The sequence below is a fragment of the Manacus vitellinus genome, unplaced genomic scaffold (genome assembly GCF_001715985.3).
Source record: "Manacus vitellinus isolate BGI_N305 unplaced genomic scaffold, ASM171598v3 scaffold_93_pilon, whole genome shotgun sequence".
Taxonomy (NCBI): Eukaryota; Metazoa; Chordata; class Aves; order Passeriformes; family Pipridae; genus Manacus; species Manacus vitellinus.
The window spans coordinates 1226364-1244896 of record NW_021940884.1 but is presented as its reverse complement, the minus strand read 5'-3'; the positions used below and the strand labels follow the sequence as shown (position 1 = coordinate 1244896).

The following is an 18533-nucleotide window of genomic DNA, read 5'->3' as shown; positions in this document are numbered from 1 at the left end:
ATTTCCTGAGCTGCCTTTCGTTGGTTCTGGGGTTCTTCGGGACGCGAGAGGAGGATTTGCTGTTCGAAGTCACCTGATCGACTTTGCTCTAACCAGGCTGTGTGGGGAGCAGGAGCGGCCGACACAGAACCACATCCCACACGGAACCGCACCCCACACACGATACATCCCACACAGGACACATCCCACACGGAACCGCACCCCCCACACGATACATCCCACACGGAACCGCACCCCCCACACGATACATCCCACACGGAACCGCACCCCACACACGATACATCCCACACGGAACCGCACCCCACACACGATACATCCCACACGGGACACATCCCACACGGAACCGCGCACGGTGTTGAGTTTGTCACACAACATTTATTTTCAGCTTTGGGGGTATGAGAGTTTATAAGCGGGTGACGAGGAGGTAGCGGTGAGTGGAACGTTGGGAGCTCTGTAACCACATTTGTAACAAGTCAAACTGGCCCAATCCAGTTTGTTCGGTAGCAAACTGTGCAGCTTCGATGAAAACAGCACCATATTTAGAAGGTCAAAGTTCAGAGGCTCAACGACCACCAGGTGCCCAAAGACCCAACTAGAAGACCCTGTGAGACTACACAGACTCAATATTGTATCATCTTGAGCCAAGCGTGCACCTCAGGCAGGAGTCACTGCCCGGTGTGTCCAGCGCTGCAATAAAGCAGTGCCTGCTGCTTAGTGCTACCATGGTGTTAAGGAGCTTGATTCCTGCTTTTTGGTGACAGTAGCACAATGCCTACCTTGTTCTATTCTGTAGCTAAAAGATTAAGTTGGACTTAATCTTTTGCAGCCTTCCGGAACCTCAGAGCTGGTCACCATCTGCATTCTGAGGACGATCTGGGGATCTGCTCTTTTGCCCTCATTCAATGTAAGAGAGTTTAATTGAAACCTTATATATGCTTGGACTGTGTATTCTTAATTTGTATGAACATGTGCATTAATTCCATCTTACACCTCCTGCAGCACGTGAAGCCTGGTGGGACACTGCGATGGCGGCTCAGATGACTGATGCTCATCGGCGGTTCTTGCAGGTTCTGATGTCTAAGGGGATAACAGAAGGATCAGAGGCCAGGAAATTACACCACCACTGCTGTGAAACTGATAAAGGTGTGTTTGTCTTGGAGATGGAAGAAGTGGTTTTTTTCTCCTGGTGCAGCTTACAAATAATTGGATTTCTGAAAGACACACGCCAGCTAAAAAAAGTTAAAAAATTGTAATGATGTGTGTGTCCTCTCTCTTTCCTGAAAGATAAAGTAACACAGTAGTGAGTAAACTAACTTCTAATCAGATCAGATTCATATATACCACTTTTTTTTATCAGAATTGTTTTTTATAGATTATACATATGAGTTTTAAAAAATAATTTTTGATGCTGATAGTACTTAACTATAGTGAATGCTTTTAAGTAAATGCACTTCAGTTATTTCTATCCGGTGCTGTGGGAGAAGCGAATGTTGCAGAAATGTTTCAGTGAGGATGACATGAGGTTTCCTGGTGGATGGCTGTGCTTTGTCCCATCTCACGTGCACTGTATTGCCCGTTCCTAGTCCTGGAAGCTGTACTTCTGCCAGGCTTAGGAGTGTCCCTGTGTCTTGTCACCGTGCTACCCACTCTGCAGGGACTCTTCTGGTTTACTGTGGATTTGTATCTACTTATCCATAGGCATTAGGTCAGGATGAAGTAGTCTATTTTTAGGCCTCCTGAGCCAGGAACTGTAACTTGGCCACCTTCTTAGATGCTAAAATTGCGAAGTGCAGCTTTTGGTGTGGTCTGACTCCTGTTCATTTTTTATCGAGAGTTTATATCCCTTTTTTTCACAGAAGATCTACTGGAGCAACCACTTATCTCACATTAAAATATTCGAGCTGTTGAACAAAAGAATATTCTGTTAGCTTTCATCTTTTACCCGCTTTCAGATCTGTTACTAACACTCCCTGATTGTGCCGTGTGCAGTGTTTCCTGTTGACAGGGGCCAGCCAGGTGGCAAAATTATATTTAAATATTGTACTTTATTATTGTTCCTGCCCGATGCCGTTACACGCAAGTGACTCCTGTGACTGAGAACAGGGATAATTTAGTGACAGCTGGTTGTATTTTTGAGACATGAATCTAAAGTTACGAGCTGTTTCTTAACCCTGGTCTTTAAACCCTAGCCTGATGAAGGCAACAGGGGTTCTGCCACTGACAAAATCTTGTTTTGGATGGACCTGAGAGTTGTGCTGGTGCAGTGCAGGCAAGAGCCATCGCATGCACCTCCACAGAACAACTCCAAAGGCCATCTTGATTATGTCTGTGATAGAAATGCTGCTAGTATTTGTTTGTAGAACACGACACAAGATACTACCCATGTTTCTACAATACTAGAATTTGTTTTGATATGTAACTTGATCACTTACCTGCCATTAATTTGTGAAACAGAACGCACAGAAACAAGGAATCACGTGCGTGTAAAGGGAAGCAAGCCAGTGTATTTTTCTATTCCGAATAGTAATTTTTCCTAGTCGTGTTTTATTTTAAATTCAGCTTAGTTCAAGTCACTGTAATTACTGGATTAGTGTTGTGGGTTCCCTACAGCAAGGCAGAATGTCTGAACTCTCTCTCAACTGACTTCCAAGGAGCTGAGCGTCTCTGAAGGCCAGGAGACAGCAGCACAAGAAAATGATACATCTGCTGAATAGAACAGCCCTGTTTGAATTTGCCTCATGGAGTTTTAGTGCTTTTACCTGGGAAAAAACGTTTCACAGAAAAAATCTGCCTGGTGTGTAGTTGTTTGACTTTTCTCTGTATGTGCTTTTTCTTATTTATTTTCAGTTTACTACGCGCACGATAAACTGGACGATTTCATCAGCACTATTAACAGGCACCTGCAGCCTTTGTTTATGCAGGTCCGGAAAGGAATGTCAGAAGAGGATGGGAGAGCACATTATGCTGTAGTAGGTACCTGCTGTGTTTGTGTGGGGCCAGCTGTGCTTGTGTAGGTGCTGTGTTTGTGTGGGGCCAGCAGCAGCTGCAGGAACTGCTGGTAGGACAGGGAAGGGGGAGGATAAATTGCCACAGCCCTGGTTTGTGGGATAGGACATGGCAGCAAGGACCACAGCAGTGTTGGAGTTATTTAACATAAACGTTGCTTAAGTGCTGAAGTGAGATTCCTTTTCCACAGGAGACTTTATTTCTTGAGACAGATTTTTAAACTAGAAAACAGAGCCCTCCAACATCAGTTTTCTTTTTCTCCTACTCAAAAATCAACCTAGCACAAAGGGGTTGCTGAGGAGTGGCCTGTAAGAAGTTTCTCCAGATCAGCAATTGTTTTTCAGAGTGGAAAAAAAGGTGACTGATAACATAGTTCGTGCTGCTGTCCAGCACTGTGCCTGGTTTGACATGTCAGCTCTGCTGCAGCCTCTGTGTTACTTTGGGGGGTTTGGGTTGTTGAAGGGCTTGGCCTGGGCAGAGGCAGCTCTGGAGAACATGTGGCTGGAAGATCAAGGGTTGTAAATAAAGGACTGGAGTACCATCGAGTGCACTTCAAGGATCAGTCTCTTTCATGCCCCTTAAAGAAATGACATTTCTGTTAATTGTAAGTTGATGTATTCTTTACCTCAGAGGACCTTTTACAGTTTCTGGTGTAAAACTACAATGGCACTTTGATTTCAGGTTATTTCTTTTTTTAGGTGAATTTGGCAGAAACTGAAATAACTAAAATGGCATCTGACTATACGGAAATTGAATTAGAGTTGTTCAGAAAAACAGTAAGTATGTCAGTTATCATTTAGTAAATCACATTATTTGGGAAGGTATCACCTTAAGATGAATGGAAATGGAAATGAATGGAGATGCGGTTCAGGAACTAGTTGCCATTTTACCTAAGTTTATCCCAGATTGAATGGGATTGGCAGGGATGGAAGTACATGTAAGTAATGATTCCCTGCTGGAAGTCAGTTATGGGTAAGGCAAAATCAGCACCAGGGAAGTGCTCCTTGAGGTTAGGGACTCAACACACACATGCTAAAGTTACACTGACACCTTTCTTCAAGATTTTCAGTTGTGATTGCTGAATTTTTCACTGGCTTCAGTAGTTTAGTAATATACAGTAGATTTTAATGCTAATAACATTTTTTTTTTTATTTGAATATAGACATTTGTTACTGCTTAGCCAATTAATTCTGTATTAATAAACTAGTCAGAATGCTGCTTTTCAAACAAGAAAACACACACTTGAGATTTTTTAAAGTTCCAAATAGAACTATTGGGCCAAGATTCAAGGACATTTGATATTTAATTTCTTATCAACAACCATTAATGTGAATTGTGATCATAGCTGTGTATCTTAGGTGTTTTACTGAATTGTTCTCACAGTGTCTTGGACTTTGAGGACTTAATTTCTCCAGCCACTAGATGTTTTTTTTGCACACTCATTACATATTCTGTATGAACTGGAAAGAGAGGTGTATTGACTGTTCTGTGACAGCTGCACAAGTCTAATCTCCATGGATAGGACCCAGAGGTTTCCCTGCCCTCCCCCACACAGCCAGGTCAGCTCTGCAGAGGGTGTGTTGTCGTGGCCCATGTCACTGCTGACATGGACTCTGTGGGCTGCTCTGTGCTAACAAGCAGCAGGAATGTTTCCAGTGAGGTTCTGTGAAGATTGGTGATACTGTACAGCCTTCAGATGCCAAGTAGGCTCAGAAGTCCTAGTGACTCCAGAGTGGAAAACTTAGTTGAGCAGATAAAAAGAAAACAGATCTGTCACTGCTGAGTGTGCTGAGGGGTCTCTGAATGCAGCTTCATTTAGGCAGCACGTACACTTCTATTTCTGGAAATGTTTTCTTGGCAAACATCAAAACTGTCAAGGGGACAATGTTTCAGCTTTTTGCCTTTGTTTTACAGTTCTGGTTCAAGCCATATTCTGTAGTATCTCTCACATGTATGGATGCTAAAAACCCTGCACATCAGTACATTACTGTAAGGTATGTCTGCAGGGTTTTTTATACTTAGTAGTGTTTCTTTTTGTAGATGGACCTAATCATTTTATCAGAAAATGGCTTTGCCTCATCTACAGATATTTTAAACTTGGCTGACAAGCTTAAGACAAAGAAAATGAAGAAAAAGGAAGCAGAACAAGTGCTGAAAGTTTTTGTGGAGGATAAGTGGCTCTCTGAGGTAACTGCTTTCAAGTGTTCCTATTTCAGTAGGTCCAGCTACCATGTTCTTATGGATATGATGGGTGAAACTGGAACTATTCTTTGATGAATGATGGCAAAAATGGTTTTAGGGGGCCTGTGCTTATTGCTGCTCTGGTGATTTTTGCAGAAAAGGAAGTAGACTTACAAGGAAAAAGTCCTTGGGTAGGTCTATACAGGACTAAATGGTTTCAGTTTCTTGTACCTGAGCCAGGTGGGTTCGTGTGTCCTGCCCTGCCCAGTCACACACAGACATCCTTCAACCAGGAATGGGAGCTGGGGAAAGCTCTCCAGGGTGATCAGTGCTGTTAGTTACATTTGGAATTTCCTGAAAAGTGGCGAGGCCAAACATGTTGAAAACTCCTGTACCAGGAATGCATGGGCCACTGTGCACATGGTCACATCTCCTTTAATTCATGAGGGAGCAGTTGAGATGGGCTCACTGTGTGAACACTGCAGTTGCTGGCCAAATGAGACCTCAGTCCTTCTCTGCTGGAGTCATTGCATCATAGATCTCCAACCTGCTGCCACACAGTCACTTATATGTTAAAGTGATTTAGCAGAGATTTCCAAAGATACCTCAAGCAGTAAACACCTAGATTTTGTTGAAAGCTGGGTGAATTTTCTCTAATGTGCGAATGGAGGGTCCCAAAACTCAAAACTGTTAAGGAGAGCATGCTTGCTCATCTGTACTTCCCAAGGACTAGTTAAAGATGTGGAGCCTTTATTCTGCTCCGCAAAACAAAGGAGTTCTGCTACTTCAAAAGTGTTTTAGCTTTGCATTGTACCAGTACCAGCATGTTAGTTTCACGATGGCAGAAAAAAGTGGCTGTCAAACGCTTGCTAGCAGGGGGTTAGCAAAGTCAAAAAAGGTCAAAGGAATTAAAAGAAATTCCTCATCCTGATATGTTTCCTTAGAAAAATGGAGAATATACTCTGCATACTCGTTGCATAATTGAAATGGAACAGTACATTCTCAGCAACTACCAGGACGTGGCAAGGAAATGTAACATCTGTCGCAGCCTCGCAGTCCAGGTAACGTCTGTTTATCACATGGTCATAGCTGAGGTTTGTGATACTTCCCTTTGAGTATTAGGTGTGCATTAAAAAAATCCTGGTCTTGTAATCTGGTCATGATGCTTATGTATAATTAAAAAGAAAAAGCATTATTTTTCTTTGTAGGCATTTTATCTTCTGTCTTTAGCAAAAAATTGTCTTGGAGCAGTGTCTCCAAGTATAAACTTGGGGAAAGTGCACTCACCCAATGACGAACGTGGCTGTGCTGTCTGGCTTTCCAAACCAGCAGGCTAGAGATGAGCCTCTGTTGTTGAAACAGGTTTAGCAGTGACAACAGTCTTCACGTGACACACGTTCATTCTTGGGGTTCCTGGGGTTTGGCTCAGTAATTTCTTGTGTTTGGACCTCAGAAGGAACATGTGGCTATATAGAGCATGCTAGAACACTGGGTTGTGATAACTGGGATGCTACCAGTTTAGTCTTGTATAAGTGTTTACAGCCTGGATTTCTATTCCAAAGCTGCTGCATTCTCTTGCTCTGTGAGCCTGCGTCTTCTGATCTGCCCAACTAACACGATTCCATGTTTCCCAATTGGTCTCCCTTATCGCACTGAAATTGTTGTCTTTCAAGCTATATTTTGTCCATATATGGAAATACTATTTCCTAGTTTCCAGAAGAACACCTCCTTTTATTATTTACCACCTTTGACTGTTGAGTATCTACCACCCATACTGTGGGAACCATCTCTGGAATACTGCTTTGCATATCTGCTGCCCTTTGTAACAACTTCCTCTTAAATTGAAGGACAGATTTTTTTTAATCATCACTCCTGGATTTCAGAGCCAAGTCTGTGAATCCTGTGGAATTGGAATGCATTTACCTTGTGTCAGAAAGTACTTCAAAGCTCAGACTGAACCCCGTTGTCCGAAGTGTAATGAATTCTGGTCTTGTGACATCCCAGGTACCAAGCAATCTATTTTTAAAAAACCAGAGTGTAATAATACTAGAAAATGAGCTGTGACATTTAGTGGCAGTACCTGTATTATTTACAGCTGTAACTATCAGTTATTTCTGGCTTCAGCTGTACGTTTGAGACATTAAACCACACACAGGCAACACCAAGCCCTCACAGTGCCTGGACTGTGCCACAGGGGCACAGCAGACCCTGCATGTTGTTTATAACTACCTTAAGGTGGGGAGGTGGCAGGGAATAGGGGACACACACAACCCATGGCACTAAAACTTCTGGAAATACTGAGCTTTTAAGAATCTCTTTGGAACGCCCTATTTCTCTAGGTGAACTGGACATTGTGAACGGCAACACAGGAATATACAAAGCATTTTAAAAATCAGGAGGCTATACAATATTATCCTTGTTGTGTGTGTCATCCATTAACCTTCATTTTCTTTACAGGTATGAGTCGGATGACCTCCCAGTCACCATAGAGCTCCGTTCTCAGCCCTAGATGATGCCAGTAGAACTTGCTGTCAGTGACAGCTGTTTTCACTCACTCTGGCAGAACAGCTAGACTGTGTTGTATTCATTAGTAACAGTGGCCAGTGTACTTATTTTCTGAAGTTCTAAGAATCTTATAATAAAACTATTGTTGACCTTCCTGTTCTCCTTCACAGTAATGCCTGCACAGCTGTCTTGGAGGCTGTTTTGTGTTTGTAGTTCTCCATATTCTTGGGTTGGGACTTTCAGTACATGTTTTGGGGATGAAAGATGCAAGTGTTTTAGTCAGTCCTGCAAGCTGATCTATGCAGGTGGACTCTTCAAAGAAGCCTTTCTCAGCAGGTGTTCCTTATTTGTACAGTTTGAGCTACGCAATGGGACTGACACCTGCTGTAGCACCTCAGGCAGGTGAGAAATCCATGCAGCACGTGTAAGGTCTCTGACCTAGGGCTGGAGTTGGAACACTTCCACCTGGCACTGTGGCTTGAGTTTTGTCCCTTCTTTAGATGCAGAACAGTTTGTCTTGACATAAGGCCAAGTCATGAGCAGCTGTGTTCAGTAAGGGAGGGAATATTGCCACAGTCAGAACAACTGGGAAAGAGTACAACAGGACCCTTGCAGACAGAGGCAGAGCACTGGCAGTGCCCAGACACAGGCTGTTTCTGAGGGACACAGGCACACAGGACAGTGACCTAACATACGCTCTTCACAAGGAGTTATTAGAAACATCTACAAAAATGAAGTGGCTGCAGCATCACCTTTCCATTTACCCGTCCTGGTTCTTTCTCCATGCTTCAGCAAGAGGTTGTTGGTTTTTGGTTTTGCTCCACCTCTAACCTCTCATGAAAAGATGCTGCTAGATGCTACTTTGCTGATCTTTAATTCCCATTACAATGCTGCATGCGATGCCTCAGAGTTACGACCACCAGAAACTGACAGAGAAGCTGAGCTCAAGTGATCGCACATAGTGCCAATATTTAACTGGAATAAACAGAATCTGTCCAGGCATCAGAATGCAGGACTGAAATGCAGCCTTTGTGAAATTGGGAAACTTGACCAAGTCGGGATCTTCCACATCAACCTATAAAAAACCCAAATGATCATTAGCAGAATGTTTTTACTCAAAAATGATTTGATATGGTAACACTACTGATATTAAAATTTCAGGCAACTATTTACCTGACTAGTGTTGTGAAGAATTTGGCTTTCATGTGGGTACAGGTTTTCTGAATCTTGTGGTGAATACAGACGGATATACTTTCTTCCTAATACCTGTATATAGAAAATAAATGTTTTCCATTTGTCATTAAGTAGCACATTACTGGAAGCTGTGGGCCACACCTGGAATTTAACAGTAAATATACCTAATTACAAGGAACATCATCTTTGTTCGTAATAGACACTGCTATAATAAAAAGTAAAATCAAGCTATTGAAATATAAGTACCTGTTCCTTGGAACAGATAAGAATTTGAATACCTTTAGGAAGGAAATGCCTTTAACCAAATTACTTTCAATTCAAAGCTTAAGGCACCCCATTTATACATTGTTATTTGGGTTCTATGTAGCTAGAAATAAGTAGAACTGGGAATAAAGAGGTTGAATCTTCATTGCAGTTCATACCATCAGGCAGTGGTACCTGCACAGTGACTGCCAAGCTTCCATATGCTCCTAAAACTCTTATTCCTGTGTCATCATTAAACCAGTTCTTTCACTAGAGTGCTGAAATGAGAATTTTTAAGCTGACTGGCTTGGCTGCCCTGAACACCACGTGAACTGCAAGTGCCCAGACATGGCAGCATGAATGAGTCAAAGCTGACTCCTGCAGTGATACCAGTGTTTGACTTTGGAAAAGCTGCTTCTTGTGATTTATATTTATCATCTATAAAACAAGGGTCAGTAATGGTCTGTCTCAGTGAGGAACACTTGTGGCCTACAAGATTACACTGAATATTAAGTTGCAGTAATGACAAATGCAATGTAATAGCAAAACAGTATCTGCATGTTCTCTGTCCTTCAATTATTCCGCAAGTTGTCTGCTCCCCTTGTCTCTAACACTTACATACCATAAGCATTTTTTCTAAGTGTTGCATTAATGGCATGTGTAGAGTAACTAGAGTACATACCTGGGCTAAAAAATTTTGCTGGGGATCCTGATGAAGAGGAGAGATTGTGCCTCCTGGACCAAACCAAGCATTAATGGTGATGTCATCTTCTTCCCCTTCCCCCAGGCAGCAGTAGTCAGGGATACTGATATCTTCTTTCAGTTCTGGGATCTATTTCCATAAAGAAATAAACATTAAAAAGGATACCTGCTGACTTGCCAAATATACATAATTCATAGAACAGATAGACAAGGCTTGACACAAATAAAAAAAATGACCTGCTTGTCCAGCAAGGGCAGGAGAGAAGTAGCTGACCTGCTAGGAATCTGCAGGAAATGTCCTCATACTTTCTGTTCTAGTGAGCAGATTCTGTTGGCAGGAGAGGTGGGAGAAAGAAAGGGGTTTCTCATTCTTCGGAGACTCTTTGCTTTAGCAGAAACCAGAGACACCCACAAGAGTAGGCAGGTTTGTGGTTCATGGAAAAGAAGCAGCTGATCTCTTATACACTATGCTTGTTTCTCCATGAGATTCCTATTTATGTCTCCCACCGACCTAAATTCTGGTAAACTGGAATGACATTTCAGATTATGGTGATCAACACTGAACACTGTTTTCTGTCCAAATCTCTTCCCTGACTTTATTATAGTCTTTGAGGAACTGCTGCTTTCTGGGTGAATATCCCTGTAAGTATATGCTACAGTGTACCAAAACAGCTCCAGGACTGCATATCTTCATCCCTAGAGAGTTTTATTTCCATATTTTTCAGCCAAATGGAACAAACCTCTCCCTCTGTTCTTTCAAATCATGGGAATAGAAACTTAATAATTACTGTGAGTTCTTCATATACCCTTTGATCTAGTACAGTTGACATCCTCAGAGACAACTTCTGCTACAAAGGGAACACTTGACCGTTGGAAGATAAAAACATTCACTCAGTTTTACCTGATCAAAAAGCTGGTGCTGGGCAAGGTATCCTACACTGTTCTGAAATGACAGCAGAGAAATAAAAAACACATAGTGACATATAGTGTACGACTTCTCAGTCAGTTAATTTACTTACAGGTGAATAGAATTTACTCATAGGTAACATTCACTTCCAATATCCTATTCAGAGTACCAGAACTGTTTCAACAGTATAAGGGGTCTTCTGAAATAGCAACTTACAGCTCCACTGAAATTGTGAGAGTGTAGATGTGTCTCCCTAATCAATAAATCATCTAGCTCGAGTTACTGGAGGAAGCTGAGCTATAACCCCATGGAGTCTCAACACTCCTGTCAGTCCCGTGACAATGTGCTGCATCTTTATAGCCAAACGCTACGGGCACACAGAGCAGTTCTCCTTCACTCTTTGGAACTACCTCTGTACTCTGTTCTGGGCTGCACCACAGACCAGTTTGCTAGGGCACACAGTACTACCTGCCAGAAGGTCAGGAAACAGAAACAGGAGTTTTGGATTCTCAGCTGTGAAAGCAAAAGGACATTTCAATTGCTAATTGACTTTTTATTTTTCTGCCTTGTGGCATGTGAATTTGGATCTTGATCCTGCTGGCTGAGGATCCCTTAGACTCCACCAGTCAGGCTTTTGCTGTAGAATGTATGTATTTATTTGTCAAATTTCAGCTGCTGTACATGTGATGATATGTAAAAATCAATCCTAGGTATTGCTTCAATAATTATTTCTAGCTCCAGATCTTGAAAATAGGTCAAGCCTTTTAATTCAGAGCTGTGCTTACAGCACACCCTCTCCCTTGACCATCACCTCTGAGTATGTTTTTTGGAAGCAGAACTGTTGTCTGTACCAGTACCATGCTGCTGTGTTTGGAGATGAAATAAAATGAGTGTAACGCACCTCATCCATGATATACTGGCTGATGAAGTCATTGACAGTCATGAGCTGCTGAGACCATTCCTCATCTGTGTACCGGGCACCCAACTCCACGGGGACTGTGCGGCACCCTGCGACTTGACGAAAATAGTCCACGCTGAAATAAAGAAAGTTCAATTACCTTTTATACTACTTTTCTTACTAATTTTGAATGTAAGGCAATCAATCCAAATTAGTCTTATAGGGTAATAAAATTCTACTACCACAAGTTTCTTCTCTCTAAACCTAACCAACCAGATACAAAAGGCAGCAGAAAACGATGAAAGCGGGAAGGAAATCAGCAGGCAGGTTTGTGTGTACATTATCCCACAACTCTCTATTTTATTTTGGTTTAAAATCTTGTTCACCTCAGTTAACTGTGGTTTCCTTAGGAGCTGAGGAGATTTAAGCTATTAAGTCTCTCTTGGTGAGGGATGGCCAATCTTCTTGCTGCCTGCTGCCATGTTTGCTAAATAAAATGTTGTATCTTTTTATCATTAATACTAGATCAACACTCTGCCAGTGTCAAATTCCGTATACAGGCGCCAATAATATCCATCCTGGTTACAGCCAGAGGGATTACTCTGATGGGTGGAATACATCTCTTCATGGACAATGGTATTAACTAAATGGAGAAGTTCATCTTTTTAAGTGTCTAAAGTTAACCAGGGAAGTTAACCTTCCCTCAGAAATGAATAAACCCCCTAAAAATAACAAGTGTGTTCACTTAATGTCAATTGTACCCTTGGCTGTTGAACAAAAGCAATTGCTCAAACTAAGCATGAGTGCTTTTTCCCCTTTTGTAAGGAATCATGAGCTTCGCCTCACAAATACTCAAGGCACCACTGCTTGCATTAGGCAGGCAGCACAATGCTATTACTTCTGCATGGTGATGGCTGAAACTCAACATGCAAACATGACACTGAACAAACATCAGTGCTTGCCTTTGTCAATGAAAAAGTCAATCATGCTGACACATGGCTCTGAAATTCACTTTCCATTGCACTAATTATCGGCACATTCCAAGGGGTAAAAATCACAGACCCACTGAGCCGTGAGCAGCTCACTGGCACTTTGCAATGTGCACTCCTTGTGAGTTCCCACCTGAGCAACACACTGCACCACCAATTCACCACCGGGCTCCCGGGACAGCCCCAGGCTGGGTGGAGGGGCACCTTCGCCCCGGCTCAGTCTGGCACTTGCTGTGTGATGCTCTGAACGCTCCAAAAGCGCTTCCCTTATCTGTGAAGCAACTTCCAGAGAAGAAGAAAGGCGCTGCCAGCAAAACTCACTGCCCACAGTGTCCCTCCTCTGCAAAGGTCTCTGCTGCTCTACCGACCACCAAGATACCCAACACAGGGAACGATCGTGCCTTTACTTGAACAGGGAAGAAACTTCTTTCTCACCTCCACTTCTTCATACACGGCCAGTGGTTCATGACGCCCTCTAGGACCACGGGCCGCTCGGGAATGAGGTAGTTGTCTCTGAAGTGCTCCAGCGAAGGGCAGTGCAGGTGAGGAATCGCCTCCTCCGGCTGCACCGCGGGGGGCGGCGGGGGCCGCTCCGGCCGGACTCTCTGGAATGGACGTTCCCCCTCAACACCCGGCAGAGACCCCCGGGGAGGTTGGAGGCCGGGAAGGAGAGGGGGTTCGCGGCGTACCGTCTGCGCGGGGCCGGTCCGCGCGGCGCGGTCCCGCGGGGCAGCGCGGCTGCAGCGTCCCGCACAAGGCGCGCCCAGGACGTTGTCCAGGACGGCCGGCGCGAGCAGGCAGCCCCAGGTCGCAGAGGCGCACGGCGGCCGCGGGCCGGGCCCGCGGCCACCTCGGCCAGCGCCCCGAAAGAGGCAGCCGTAGGCGTAGACCTGCCGCCAGCCCTTGCCGACCTCCCTCCACGCAACCGCGTCAGGCTTCTCCCAGGAATGTCGCGCAGGACGTCGGCTGAAGGCGCGCCAGCGCGCCGCTGCCGCCGCCCCGGTGCGGCCCGGCGGGCTGTAGAGCAGGGCGCGGGCGCGCCGCAGCAGCGGCATGGGGGACGCAGGCCTTCCACCTCCCCGCTCAGCGCCAAGGTCAGCCCCTCCCTCGGCGGCGGGGCGAAAGCAGCGCCCAGCACTCGTCCCACAATGCGCGGAGGCCTCCATCCGCTCCATGCCGCTCCATCCGCGCCCTCCGCGCCGCTCGGCCGCCGCCATGGCCGCCTTGCGCTTGACAGCCCGCGAGGGGGCGCTGCCTGGGCCGGGCGCGGGAAAAGCGCTGCCGCTCACGGGGCGGCGGGGCCGGGCTGGGCGGGCCTGGGTGGCGCGGCGGTCCGAGCTCCCGCCCGCTGGGCGGCCGTCGCTTCTCGTCTCGTACCTGCCGAACTCAGTCTCGGCAGTGTCACTGCGCGCCCTTTGACCAGCGAGCCCGCTGGAATTTAGTGACTGGGATCGACGTCGCCGTTCGCAGTAAAGGGGAGCGCACAGACTCGGGGAAGGTCCCGTTCTCTGGTGAGGAGGTGGCCGCCCGCGCTCTGGAAGCAGGGGGTGAGTGCTGGAGGACGGGGAGATGCGCTGTTCCCTGCTGGCCTTTTGTGCTGGAAAGAAACGTCCCCGCTCGGGACCCCGCGTGTGCTCGGGGGGCCCGAGCGGAGCCCAGCGCGGCCCCGAGCCCGTGTCCTCTCGCTGGCTCAGCTGCTCGGTGTTAATGTGCTCTTAAGACGTGCTTTCTGCATGGAGTATGCACCTCAGTCTTCTAACGCACTGGGCACGGCATCATTCAGCCACAGCTTGCTTTGGTAATGTGCCCTGACATGTTCTCAGGACTTAAAACTTGACTGCAAAACCAAAAAGTATTTTCCTTAAAATTCAGCAACTGAGGAATGTCTTAACATGGTGAACCAAAGTCTAAATCATCATAACAACAAATGAGGAATTTGTAGCTCATGAAAAAGTGTTACTTGGCCAGGCTTGAAATCTTCAGACCTGATGCAAAATCGTACATTTACAGAGAAAGTTAAAATCATCACTTTTTTTACTGAGACTCTCACTCTTCTTTGTCCATGCTTAGTCACTAGTGCTTTCAAAAAAAAAAAAAAAAATTAAAAATGGAGTGAGTCCTCCTGCTGCTGCTGCTAGCAGCTCTCCCCAGCTGTTCCCTCAGAAGGATCACTTCTGCTCTCACACTTCAGACTTGTGCATTGCTTATCATGCTGGTCCATCTATTCCCTGTCTTCTGACTGCCTTTCTCTTGGCACCATAAGTTCCTCCTGTGACAGTGTGATTTTAGCACCTTCATTCAGAATTTTCTCTTCCTTGACTACTAAATGTTAATATATGCTACTGCAGGAGAAAGTATGTAACTGGCAAGGAGAATTTGTTAGACCCTGTGTTCAGTATTTGTAACTTATGATGGTAGCAAGTGTTCTATTCTTGTGCTTATGGACTGTCCAGTTTTTATTGCAATTTATATTAACTTTTATTTGTATTTAAGTTGGTTGATACAATTCTCATCAAATAATAATTTTCCTAGTAGTTTAAATGTTAGTTATATTTTCACAACTTGTGCTTTGAAGATTAGGATTTTCTTTCTGGTATTTAAAATAACACCAAGTTCTGAACATGTAATCTCCAGTACAGTGGTGAGGCATTGAGGCCACGATGAGCTTTATCAGTTTTACTGTAGGTGAAGAACCAAATGGGAGTAGATTTTAGGTTTTGGGTATTCAGGGAGGCTTAGTGTTTCTCTTTGAGCATACACTGGAAGACAATTATTTCTAGTCAGTCAGATTTTGGTACAATGGTTTGAATGTTGACACAGCATCAATAGTCTTGAAAGGGCTGTATATCTACTGAGCTAATGAAGACTGGTCTTAAGGTGTATATTGAGTCTTGTATTGCGTTTGGCCTTCAGGAGGAAAATCCTCTAAAAGCTCATAAAGTTGCATTGTAGCAACTTGGTTGAAATTATTGGGAAAAAACCCAACAGATTTGCAAATGCTGAATTGGGAAGTTTTACTCTCAGAGCAGTTAACCTCACAGTAATAGGTGCTAGTTTTGAAATACCTGTAAACTACTGCAGAGATTTTGTGTCAGCTGTCTGACCAACGAAGTGGATGATTTCAGTGCTAGACATTTCCATTTTAAGTCAACAAGAGAGAATTTAATTCCTGCTGCCAAGGAACAAAGATTATTGTCATCTCACTAACCTGCAGGAATTGACATAAAAGAGTTCTGTGGATTATGCCACCATCACTGAAGCTTGTGCTATTTTCATCAAAAGTAATTTTTTTTAAGATTGTGGAAGCCAAATTGCCTTACCTTGCAGAAAGATGTCCCTTTTAAAACACAGAAGAAAAGTTGGTGCCAAGGTTTTCTCTGCTGCTTCCTGGGTTTTAGTCAGCAGAGCACTTTTCCTTCTCTCTTATATTCTGGGTTTTTTTAAAATATGCTCCAGGCAGCTCACTTCCTCCTAGCACTGACATGCAGAAAGAAATTACCTATTAAAAAAACCCCAAACAAACAGGCACACAATTAAGGGAGATAATAAAGTCTGATAAACCATCTGTATTTCTCTCTTCTGTTTACAGTCATAGATTCCAGGACCCACAGCTGATGTTACCTTGTTGATGTTACCTTGTCTGCCAGTGGTGGAAAAGTGATTAGTTTTACCAGATATTTTAAAAAAAATGCTCTGTGTCTTATCTTACCTTTGTCTTCATTGGAAAGAATAGGTGTTTGGCCTGTTCAGAATGTAATTTCTTATTTGTAGCAATATTCTCCTTTATAGCACTCTTTCCTCATTTACTAATTGGAATGAATGAACAAAGTCCTTTGATTGGTTTTGGATTTTATTAAAATGACATCAAGACGCATGCTCAGTGATTCACCACTTGAGTCCAAAGAAGAACGTTTTTACTAGGTGGATCGGTTTTTAAAATGACAGCATCTGCTTGCTCTTACACATTTATTTATGATTCTTCCCCAGGCGAGTATAGCAGGAGTCTGGTGAGTAATAACCAGCTGCTGGAATTAGCAAATAGGGAAAGCAGTTATTTGATCTGTGAAGGAATGTGAGAGCTGAGGCCAGAAGTAATAAAAACTAAGCAGATGCCCCAAATATATAAACCCAAGTCAGGATGTGTAAATTGCTTGCGCTGCTTATGGGCAAAAGTGTGTCAGATGGGTTGCCTTGTCTGGAGTTTTTATTGAAGATGAAACTGTCTCCAGTGCCACATCACGTCCAGCAATCCCGAGCACCCTGGGTCTGGTTCCAGCGTCTCTGCTTGCTCGTTGAGTGTCAGCAGTGCACAGGCACAGCAGCTCTCTGGGGGCTTCTTCAGTGGCCTCTCTGATAGATTGTCTCACGTCCCAGGTGTGCTGTGACCAGGTCCTCCCCGCTACCCTTATAAGGTCTGTACTTACACTGAGTCATTTCTTGGACACTCACTGCAGGAGCAAGCAGTAACACCGAAGGTATTCTTTCTCCTCAGGGCTTCAGGATGCTGCTCAGCTCTTCAGGAATGCCATGTCCCTTTTGGCAACCTGGCACTTTGGAATTAACACGCTCCCTAAAGGGAGGATGCCAAGAAGATGGAGTCAGGCTCTTCTCAGTGGTGCCCAACAATAGGATGAGAGACAGTGGGCACAAACTGATGCACAGGAAGTCCCACCTGAGCATTAGGAAGAACTTCTTTCCTGCGCAGTGACCATGCACTGAACAGGCTGCACAGAGAGGGTGTGGAGTGTCCCTCACTAGAGATATTCCAGAACTGCTGGGACACAATCCCGTGCCACGTGCTCTAGGATGACCTTGCTTGAGCAGGGAGGTTGGACCAGAGGATCCACTTGTGGTCCCTTCCAACCTGAACCATTCTGTGATTCTGGAACAGGGGAGGTGGTCTGTTTCCTTGTTTCCTGGGCTTTCTGAATGCCTGGGTGTATGCCTTCACTGGTCATCGCAGCAGCAGAGAAGTGCCTGTCAGTGTTGGCAGTGGCCACGGGCAGGGATGGAGAGGGAACAGGCTGGTGCTGCTGCTGCCCTGCCACCTGTGCCTTAGCCTGTTTCTGCTTCCAGGACTGGTTGGCTGGTACGTTCCATGAGCAATATACTCATTTAATATCTCCCCTATGCCCCACCACCCCACCCTGCAAAAAAAAGCTAAAAAAGTGAAAATGGGAGCTAACATGCCCTCTGGCCCTTAAATGGGAATATAAATTGACTACTGCTATGAAAGCGATGGCTGGCTCTGATTTTCCTTTACAGGAGATGAATGGTTGTCTCCCTTCTGCAAGAACAGAAGTGCAAACACATAAGACTTTAAAGACTTTGGATGTCTTTCCTGGATGCTTTTTCTGCTCCTCTGAACAGGAGATGAATGAATCTGATTAATAATATGTACAGAATTAATTGTTATACATAATTTTCCTCACATAAGCAAGATCTTCCTGCTTGAGAGTGACACAGCCATGCATTTTGATGGTATCTTGGAGCTGAGTGTAATTGTGCAGTGACAGTGTAATGACGGATCTGTCTTTAACAACCTGTTCCCTGCATTGTGTTTCTATCACTGCCATCTGCTCGGCCAAAAGTGGCAGCTGCCAGGTCTCACAGATAACGCTGTCATGTACTTTAATGTAGAACAACATATTGTTGTAATTTCTCTGATATTACTAGATGAAATAACTTTAAGTGAGATAAGGTGACATTTTGCATGGCACTTTGGAATTCTCATTGCAGTGGGTATAGGACACACAGTGTTCTTTCTGGAGCAAGCTACATCAGCACATCCAGTTCTACTTTCAGAAATCACTGGAAAATGCCTATTTTACAAACACATTATGTAACATCCATCTGTGACATATGTGTCAGTGCTGAGGTGCAACTGAGACAGTCAGTATTGCTTACA

General features: G+C 44.4%; 2 protein-coding genes and 1 long non-coding RNA gene across 4 annotated transcripts in view; 2 read left to right on the top strand and 1 right to left on the bottom strand.

Moving 5' to 3' along the window:
- The first annotated feature begins 340 nt into the window (after positions 1-340).
- Positions 341-7861, top strand: NSMCE1 (NSE1 homolog, SMC5-SMC6 complex component). Of its 2 annotated transcripts, XM_029965264.1 has the most exons (9): positions 341-359; positions 827-904; positions 1000-1143; positions 2848-2969; positions 3705-3782; positions 5047-5193; positions 6132-6248; positions 7071-7191; positions 7645-7861. In XM_029965264.1, exons 3-9 carry the CDS (start codon positions 1026-1028, stop codon positions 7674-7676), a joined length of 735 nt encoding a protein of 244 aa, XP_029821124.1. In that variant the 5' UTR covers positions 341-359; positions 827-904; positions 1000-1025; the 3' UTR covers positions 7677-7861. The 2 variants fall into 2 exon arrangements, with proteins under 2 accessions (XP_029821124.1, XP_029821123.1); XM_029965263.1 differs by lacking the exons at positions 341-359; positions 7645-7861 and having other exon boundaries at positions 762-904; positions 7058-7189.
- Positions 7862-8547: 686 nt separating this feature from the next.
- On the bottom strand, positions 8548-13842 carry KDM8 (lysine demethylase 8). Its single transcript, XM_029965260.1, is given in 13 exon segments — positions 8548-8767; positions 8866-8958; positions 9812-9961; positions 10733-10774; positions 11640-11772; positions 13061-13230; positions 13311-13388; positions 13390-13422; positions 13424-13465; positions 13467-13493; positions 13495-13680; positions 13683-13731; positions 13817-13842. Coding segments are annotated over 13 exon segments (1194 nt in total). The 3' UTR covers positions 8548-8602.
- Positions 13843-14022: 180 nt separating this feature from the next.
- Positions 14023-18533, top strand: part of LOC108642034 — a 46344-nt gene continuing 41833 nt past the window's right edge. The window contains exon 1 of the long non-coding RNA XR_001922421.3: positions 14023-14172. This is a non-coding gene — a long non-coding RNA (uncharacterized LOC108642034). The remainder of the gene's footprint in view (positions 14173-18533) is intronic.